We start from the raw sequence: 10,069 nt of genomic DNA, 5'->3' as shown, positions 1-10,069 counted from the left end.
AAAATCAGCACCTAAACTTTTTCATGAAGATATCATATTGAGAATGTTTGAAAAATGGTGAGAAATCTTCTGCGAAAGAGTGATCATTGTTTTGAATTTTTTTTGTTAAATCAGAAAAAGTTAAAAACCAATACTAATGGAGATATTGGTATTTTTTACTAAATTTTGTGAAGTGACTAAATGTAGCTTTAACGATTCACCTTAAGATGTTTTTATAATATAATTTCCTAAGTTTCTTTAATATCTTCATTATCATAAAAACCAACCTATATCCATCTTAAATCCACATCTACCACTCTTAGGGGGATGGAATCTATTTATCCCTCCCTCTGAGCACTTGGTAGACCCAGAATTAAGATGGATCTAAGATGATATAATTTCCCCTTTAAATAGTCTATGCTCACATGAATACCATGGTATTACCATGGGTCAATACCATGGGTTATCATAAACCTGGAGCTTAAAAATTACTATTAGAAATTTATAAAAAATAATAAAATTAATGATTGATATTTATTTTAACCAAGTTAAAATGTTTAACATACATTAAATTACAACATCCATTTTTACTCTTGATCCACCAAGCCCCGAGAGGGATCAAATATTTTTTCATCTATGCTAGTTTGCATATCACGATATTTGATACCTCTCGGGGGTTAGTAGATCCATAGTAAAGATGGATCTATGCTGGTTTAATTCCCCCATTTAAATAGGCTACATTCCACGTGAATACCATGGGTCAATGGCATGTGCCATTTTTATTTTTATTAATACTAATATTAGGGTTAATAATGTTTTTTACATCGTAGTAATAATAATCTAGACCAGGGTATTTGGCCCATAGTATTTTGCCCATAGGTTTCACCTAAATAGAACGCATTTTTTGAGTGTTTGTAAATATAAGGTGACTTTTTTTTGAGTGTTTGTAAATATAAGGTGACTTTTTTTTGAGTGTTTGTAAATATAAGGTGACTTATCGAGTAAATATAAAAAAATGTTTTATTTGTTTACCATATCTCTCGTTTATTTATATTTTTATTAATTTACCATACCTCTTTTACAAATATGGTATTTGGCCCATAGGATTCACTTCAATAAAACCTCTTTTTTGAACCTTCATAAATAGAAAGAGGGTTATGGACTAAATATAAAAGAGGTTTTATTTATTTACTATACATCTAGTTTATTTATATTTTTATTTATTTACCATACCTTTTGAGTAAGTATACAAAGAGGTTTTATTTATTTACCATACCTCCAATTTATTTATATTTTTATTTGTTTACACTCTTGCATGTATATAAGGTGACTTATGGAGTAAATATAAAAAATGTTTTATTTATTTACCATACCTCTCATTTATTTATATTTTTATTAATTTACCATACCTCTTTTATAAATATGGTATTTGGCCCGCTAGGATTCACTTAAATAAAACCTATTCTTGAAAATTAGGGCAAATGGAACGTTGTAACTCCTAATTTCAAGGGCTAAATTTACCTTTTTTACCCTCTCCCTTAAAATAAGGTGGACTATTTGACGCGATTTGTAAAAATGTACTATGATACAAAATATTTGCCCACTAAAAATTTAAAACCCCTTAATTTCACCAAAGGGCGAACATTCGCCCCTCAAAATTTTCCATGATTATATGCAAACTCACCTTGGGCTAGGACATGATCCCACTGCTTCGGTCACCTACTAAGCTCCTCAAAAAATTACCCAAACTCTTGTTTACAACCTCTGTTTTCCCATCAGACCGTGGATGATAGGTTGAGCTAAAATTTAGCTTAGTGCCAAGTTTCTTCCACAAGGTTCTCCATAAATGTTCAGTGAATCTTATATCCCTGTTAGAGATTATACCTTTTGGCAAACCATGCAACCGAACAATCTCATCAAAAAACAAATTAGCCACATGGGTAGCATCACTAGTTTTGAAACACAAAATAAAATAAGCCATCTTAGTAAATCTATCCACAACTACAAGGATTGAATCATTACCTCGTTGCGTTCTCGGTAAACCCAGAAAAAACTCCATACTCACCAAATCCCAAGGTATGTTGGGAATGGGTAATGGCATGTATAGTCTAGTATTTTGACTTCTCCCTTTTGCATGTTGACATACCCTGCACTTACTCACATACCTTTGTACATCTGCCTTCATCTTAGGCCAAAAATAGAAGTGACTCAGCTTCCCAAGTGTTTTCTCAACACCAAAGTGTCCAACCAACCCGCCATTATGCTTTTCTTGGACCAATTTTTCCCGCATTGAGCAATTGGGAAAACATAGCTGATTGTTCTTGAACAATAGCCCATCCCACAACATAAACTCTTTCCATGGACTTTTTTCCATATTGACTGGATTTTTACACATTGCAAAAGCTTCTTTAAAATCAAAATCAATTTCATATAAGTCCTTCAAATAATCGAAGCCTAAAATTTGTATTTGACTTTATTGCATGATTAAACATCTGCTACTCAAGGCATCGACAACCTTATTTTCCTTCCCACTAATGTGCTTCAAAAAAAAAGTGAAACTTTGAAGGAACTCCACCCACTTTGCATGTTTATGATTTAACTTATGTTGCTGCATAATGTATTGTAAGGTAGAATTATCCGTGTATAGAACAAACTCATTAGGCCTCAAGTAATGTTTCCAATGCTTCAAATCTTGAACCACTGCATAAAATTATTTGTCATAGGAAGAGTATTTCTGTTTTGAATTATTTAAATTCTTGCTGAAATATGCAATGGGCTTATCTTCTTGGCTCAATACAACTCCAATGGTTGTCCCACTAGCATCACATCTCACTTGAAAGGGATGATTGAAGTCTGACAACTTCAACACCGACTTCTCAGTGATCTTCTTCTTCAATAATTGATATTTTTTTTTGTCGCTGCTATCCAATAAAATTGCGGCCTATTCTTCTTGATGGTGTCAATGATAGGTTCACAAATTCCACTAAAATTCCTGATAAATTTTCTGTAGAAGCTGGCCAAACCGTGAAAACTTCTCACCTCAAAAATATTCTTAGGTGAGGGCCAATTTACAATTGCCTCTATCTTTTCCAGATCCATTTTCAAGCCATCCTTCTAAATGACAAAATCCAAGTATACAAGTTCACTCTTCATAAAAGAACACTTCTTCATGTTAATCAATAGCTTTTCTTGCTGCAATATCTCTAAAACATACTTCAAATATCTTAAGTGCTCTTCTTTAGTTTGAATGAAAATTAAAATGTCATCCAAGTAAACAATGACAAACTTACTAATGAACTTCCTCAAGACTTCATTCATCAGCCACATAAAGGTATTGGGTGCATTTGACAATCCAAATGGCATGACCATCCACTCGTACAAGCTTTCATTGGTCTTGAAAGTTGTCTTACACTCATCTCCTTCTCTTATCCAAATTCGATGATAACCACTTTTGAGGTAAATCTTTGAGAAGTAAGTTGCTCCACCCAAGCAATCCATCATATCATCCATTTGTGGCAATGGAAAGCTATAATGAGTGGTGATCTTGTTGATTGCTCTAGAGTCAATGCACATTCTCCATTCTCCACCCTTCTTTGGACTTAATACTGTAGGTATGACACACAGACTCAAACTTTCTCTTATTAGTCCTTTGTCCAACAATTCTTGGACTTGCTTCCTCACTTCCTCATTCTCTTTGGATGTCATTCAATATGTAGCCTTGCTTGGAAGACTTGCTCCCAGTATCAAGTCTATGTGATGATTGGTGCTTCTTTTGGGTGGAAACTCACTTGGAAATTCATCAAATACAATATCATGAAACTCATGCAACAACTCCTGAACTTCAAGAGGTAAATCTACAATTTCGGTGTGCAAAAGTACTACCTTTGGCTTGCAAATCACTACATAGCTTACCTCTTCTTCTTCCATCTGTTGTAGAAATTCCTTTCCACTAAGTAGCAATGCTTTTGGGCTGCTTGTTTTAGCTGTACCTTCCTCTTTCAATGGTACAAGAGTGTGCTTGATGCCATCCTTTTCGAACTTATAAAAATTTCTCTCTCCATCATGTGTCACCTTCCTATCAAACTTCCATGGGTGACCCAAAAGAATGTGACAAGCATCCATTGGCATTACGTCACAGAGCACCTTGTCTTTATACCTGCCTATTTGAAACTCAACTTCACTTTGTTCATGCACCAACAATTGGTGTCATTTTTGCAACCATGATACCTTATAGGGTGTGGGGTGATTAATCTTTTTCAGTCCCAATTTTTCCACCATTTCTTGGGAAACTAGATTATCTGTACTTCCGCTGTCAATCACCAATTTGCAGCATTTGCCTTTTGTCTTACACATTGTCTTGAATAAGGATTTCCTTTGGACTGGTTCAACAATCTCCTTTGCTGGTTTTAAAAGGACTTTGTGTATCATCAACACCTCTCCAGTCTTTGGCACATTCTCTACCTCAGGTACTTGTGCCTCTACTGCTTCGGTTTGAGCTATGTATGCACCTTACTATCCTGTATTGTCATTCTCAGGACATTCAAAAGATCAATGACCCAATTTGTTACATTTGTAACACTGGTAGGCAGTCTCTCTGCCTCTTCCTCTACCTATACCTCTCTGGTAAGGTCTTCCTCCTCTGCTGCCACCTTCTTTCTTTGACTGCCCTTGCTGATTTGAGTTGCCTTCATCATTATTTTGTGCATGAAACTTTCCTATTCCATTTGTCTATCCTTTCCATTTGGAAAAATCACGTCCTCTGCTAGAGATTTGCTTCCTAACTATATTTTCTTTTGCCTTCAAAGTGCATTGGTATGCTTCCTCTATTGCCATTGGAGAAAGTATGCTGATTTCATCTTGAATATCTAGCCTCAAACCATTGATATACCTTGCTGTATTTTCCGGGGTATCTTCTACATAGCTTGCTCTCAAATTCACCTTGTAAAACTCTTTGGTGTATTCTCTCACTATCATTATCTTTTGTTTAATATTTGTCATCTGTTTGTAAAGAGTTAGTTGGTAATCCTTTTGCAAGAACTTACTCTTCATCTTTGCCACCATTCTATCCCAGCTCTTGATCAATGGTTTGTCCTTATTCCTTCTTTCAACCTGTACATTGTCCCACCATAGTGCAGCATGGCCTTTCAACCTTGTCACAACAAACTTGACTCTCTTATCCTCATCGATTTCCTCATACTCAAAATACTTGTCCATCTCACTGATCCAATGTAGTAGATTTTCATCTTTCAAACTGCCATCATAAATAGAGATTTCAGGATTTGGCCTTGAGCTTGAGCCCAATACTGCTCTCAACAACTTAATCTCAATAGCTTCTTCAATAGGTGCTGCTCCTTCTTCTTCAAGTTCCTCTTCGACCTCACTAACATCTCCACCTTCAGGATCCCGTTGTCTCCCTACTTCCATGGCTTCTAACCGAATTTGCAGTCTCCTTATCTCTTCCTGGAGTTTTGCATTTCCCGTGGGTCTACCTCCTCGACCTCATGCCTTTCTTGCATAGCTATTCATCTCTCTATACTATAGATACCAACAACGTAAAGGCTCTTATACCACAAATTGATGGCTTCTATCTCAACGAACCACAATGCTGTTACATGATGAACATCAAATATTTGCCCTCAAAGAAAACTATAGTGCTGTTAAAGGCTCTCTCAGCAAACTACAGTGCTGTTACAGACTCTCACAACAAACTACAGTGTTGTTACAGGCTCTCTCAGTAGACTACAGTGCTATTACAGACTCTCACAACAAACTACAGTGCTGTTACAAACTCTCACAGCAAACTACAGTGCTGTTACACGAGGAACAACATTGTTTTTTTTTCGGCCACATAGTCTATAAAAACACAGTTTAAAGATCTCTTCGTCATTGTCAAACGAAGGATATTTTTGGGAAATCGCTTGTGATTTACCAAACAGACCCTGCTCTACACAAAACCTAGATGCCAGAATTTCGAAATTCATCTTCCTTTGATCAGAAATTGACCCGCAAAATTGGTGATGATTTTCCTTTACGAATTTTCTTTCTTCTATTTGCTTGATACAGAGTGCTCTGTATTCTCGAATCTGAAATGTAAAATGACTCTTTCCAATACACAATCTTGGATGCAAAAGTACTGGATTAAAATATTAACTGAAATATGATTCTCCAGGTTCTCATTTAAATGTAAATAACAGAGAAAATACAGTGCAAGAATTTCTCATTCAACACAACAATTCAAAGACCAAATCAATTTCAATCTCCAGATATTAATATTATGGCTCATAAACATCACAAACAAATATGCAAATAACTGTCACACACACACTTACAAATTCAATTTGCTGATACAAAAAACCACTGGTTTAAGAAATGTTGTTCAATTAACTTGAATCTCACACCAAAATTTCCAGCACCCAAAAATGTTCCTCTTCTCTCCTTCAAAGCTAAAAATCCATTGTCCAAGAAATGAGTTCATGGATGTGAACCAATTTCCCTTAGCCCTAACTACCTACTAACTATAAAATCATTTCTTTTAACTAGATATTCCTAAATAATCTTAATTGAATATCATTTTTTTTTTCACAAATAAACTTTAAAATGTTCTAGCCTTGACATGTGATCAATCCATCACATTTCTAGGCTCTTGGTCTCACTTTAATAACTTATCATTTTTACGTGCTTGGCCTGATGCACCTGCATCAATTCTAGTGTCCATGTGCTTCCTCTACATCCTTGTTATCACTGCAACTCTATGTTGTTGATCAATGGTTGTCATTGATGTCAACCCAAGCAGTACCAAGGGCTACCCCAATATTGCATGGGCATTTTGACTTGACAACTTATATTATTTTGTGTCAAATATCTTCTCGACAGATTCTACTTGTCGAGATGTTTCCGTTGATATATGGTACGCCTCCCAGTTCTTCATAGTTTGAGAGTTATTTGCATTTGAAGTCAGAGACCCCCATCAGTGGGCTAAAACCCCAGGGGTTGAGACATGACCTTGTTCCCCAACGGTTGTCAATATATGACAGACATTATCACCGTAATATCACCATGTATAAGTTGAATAACTTGAAAATCTAAAGATAGTAAAGCAATCATTAACTTCACACTCGTATAGGACCATATGTGCTAAGCCCATCATTGATTTCAAAATTTTAGTGTAACTGAATTTTTTTCTAGAAAATATTAGTAAGGGGTAGTAATTAATTAAATTAAGGATATATTATTATTAAAGTACTAATTATTAATAAAAAAATTATTATTAAAGTACTTAGTATTTATTAATAATCACTAAATTATTAAAGTATGAGACCTTTGGATAACATGACACATTTAAAAGATATATATATATATATATATATATATATATATATAAATTTCTAACATGTCTCCCTAACGTCTACCTCATAAAGTTCTCTAATGTTCATATTATACTAGCCCCTCCAAGATTTATAAATAAGGTATCCCACCTTATCCAAAAATACAATGATTAACGTATTATCTTGAGAAGCATTCATTTTGAAATTTTCAGTTACCCTAGAGCTAATAATGCAGACATTATAATAGGGAATGGTTTGGTTCTATTGAGGTGTAGCTTCTCTTTTTATTATAGAACCTTTTCGTATAGAATGTTTTAGCGTTGAAGTCTGATCCATTGAAACGAAGGTTCAGAAATCAGATTTGCATTCAGACCTGTAATTTAAGTTAAGACACAATTACACAAGTCTGAATTCGTTATCTATTGTAGGAGATCAAGTTCAGACCTCAAGTTTTGAATTTCAGAACTGTAGTCTATGCTTTGAAAAGGTTTTATTACCTCGAATCCTTGTGAAGAAATTGATCTTCGGTGCAAGTTTATGATATTTCTTGTCACTGTTCAGAGGCATACTCAACAGTCATTAATGTTCAGGTAAGACCATAATATTTTCGAGCTTATTTCATTTGTGCTATCTCTGAATTTTGTCAAGTTTTGGATTAGTACTTTTCATTATGTTCAGAGTTGGTCTATCTGTGATAAATCTGGTTAGGGCTTGCTTCAAGATTTGCTTTTAGGTCTGATTAAGGAATGTATTTTGAGCTATCACCTTGAAGTTCTATTGTAACTTTTAGACCCCTTGCTAGGGTACAAACTGTAGTCTTTTAGAGATAATTTTAGGACTATTGAACAGTTCGAGTAGGTCTATTTAGGAATGTGTCAGATCTTGTTCATGTCTAGTATAGTGTCATGAAAGTTTAGGTCTGTCTAGGGGGTAAAATTTCAAGATCATCTAGAAAAGCGAGTTCTGATACAAGTCCTAAGCATCATTAAAATCTCGGAGGCATCAAGCAAGGTTCAAGTAAGTATTGCAATTCTCATTTTTTTATTGTATCAAATTGATTATATATCTCTAGTTGCAGGTGGAAAACCAGGTTGAGTATTCCAGGTATGTTCATGTTTGTTGTTGCAATATTATGATTACAATCATTCTATACTTTTTCACTAACTCTCCATTGCAGGAAGAGGTAAGTTAAAGCGTATTTTGTTTTTCCTTTTGGGTTTGGGTTTCGCTGGGAAAATTTTCATGCAGGTAGAAGAAGATTCAAGGATAGCATCAAGTGAGCATTCAAGAGCTGAAGTATCTAATCAAAGGAAGAATTGTAGTGAGACTTCCCTTGAAGACATGACAACCATCCGTATATTGTGAAGAAGTGTCAAGGCAAAGAATCGTAATTGTAAAGTTGTAAAATAGTCATTTGTAAAAGTGTCATCATTGGAAGAGTCATTATTGTAAAAGAGTCAATCAACCTAGAGTCGAAAAGGCATTGTTGGGAGGTATAGGAGTCTCTATTGGTATGATGTCATGGTTGGGTTGCAGGTCATAGTGTGATTGGGTGTTCGGTCAAAATAATTGTAAATCATATTGTATTGTGGATCGTTGTCCCTGGTACGGGAATCCACACTCGTCTCATTTTAGTCATTATAGGGCAGCATGTAGGTGCTAGGGAGGTGCATGAAGTCACTAACAGGTTGGAGCCTGTGAACACTTTAGGGTGGTAGGTTGGTCTAGGGTGTTGGGGCATCCATTCAATTGATTACTGAAGAAACCAGGGCATTGGGGTTGGTGGGCTCTAGTATTGTAGCAATAATGCTACAACTCCTGGAGCTTCCTATCTCTAATTTTATCAACCCGGTAGTTCGTACAAACTTGGAAGCGACGGTGCTGTATGCACAAGTACTAGCTCTTGTCGCAACTGTCACTTGGTCAGCTGGCACAAGTCCGCTAGGGCTCAAGCCAACTTCTATATGCTCACAGAAGAAGCTTTATGCATGATGGACGAAAGCTAACTCAAAGGAGACTAGTCTATTTGCAAAAAAGAAACTGGAAGCCAACAAAGCATGAAACCCTAGTAAACCCTAATTTGACTAGCTAGACCCTTACAATGCAATACTGTGAATGAAACTACTACCACTAATGCCATTACTTGCAGTGAACTGAAATACATGCATCTAAGCTACTTGCATCTGAAAAGACATGTTTTTGTATTTTTTCATTAAGTGGTTGGATTTATTGTGATGATGCTTTTGATTAGGGTTTGGTTGTGCAGGAGCGGTTGGAATGGAAGGAAAGAATGGGCAAGGTCAGGATGGCTAGGGGAGGTCCCAGAGGGTCTCTAGCATCAGCCCATGGAAGTCTACCACGTTCGGATGCTCAGCAACCGAGTTTGCAGGCTTCTACAGGAAGTCTGCAGGGGATCCTACAGGAAACTCAGAGATTTCTACAGGAAGTCTGTGCAATTCTACAGGATGTTGGCCGTGGAAGGTTTTGGGAGATGGTGAAGTGTTGGAGTGGTGTGGAAGGATAGGTACGATGGAGATGGAGCTGGTGATGGCTCAGGAGCAGAGAAATCAGATGGAGGAAGAGTGCATGCAGTGGGTTGATGGTTGGAAGGATGGGATCAACGAAAGTTTAAGTAGATGGGGCTAAGTGAAAAATGGATGAGTTGGAAAGTGAACGAACTGAACAGAGGTCGAGTAGATGGCTTTAGGAGAGGTTAAGAAGAAGGAAAAGGAAGTAGAAGGATATGGAGCAGTGTAAATGAAACA

The 10,069-nt window shown here is 36.1% G+C and overlaps 1 protein-coding gene across 1 annotated transcript; it reads right to left on the bottom strand.

Annotated features, from left to right (window-relative positions):
* Positions 1 to 4,707: 4,707 nt before the first annotated feature.
* Positions 4,708 to 5,403, bottom strand: LOC149180001 (uncharacterized). Its single transcript, XM_089413727.1, has one exon. It carries the CDS (start codon positions 5,401 to 5,403, stop codon positions 4,708 to 4,710), a length of 696 nt encoding a protein of 231 aa, XP_089269853.1.
* Positions 5,404 to 10,069: the final 4,666 nt, after the last annotated feature.

The sequence above is a fragment of the Pinus tabuliformis genome, chromosome 3_2, assembly GCF_031772625.1.
Source record: "Pinus tabuliformis cultivar Carrire ecotype Pingquan chromosome 3_2, CPIR1, whole genome shotgun sequence".
NCBI lineage: Eukaryota > Viridiplantae > Streptophyta > Pinopsida > Pinales > Pinaceae > Pinus > Pinus tabuliformis.
The sequence above is the reverse complement of the archived record's forward strand: the minus strand, read 5'-3'. Positions and strand labels throughout refer to the sequence as shown.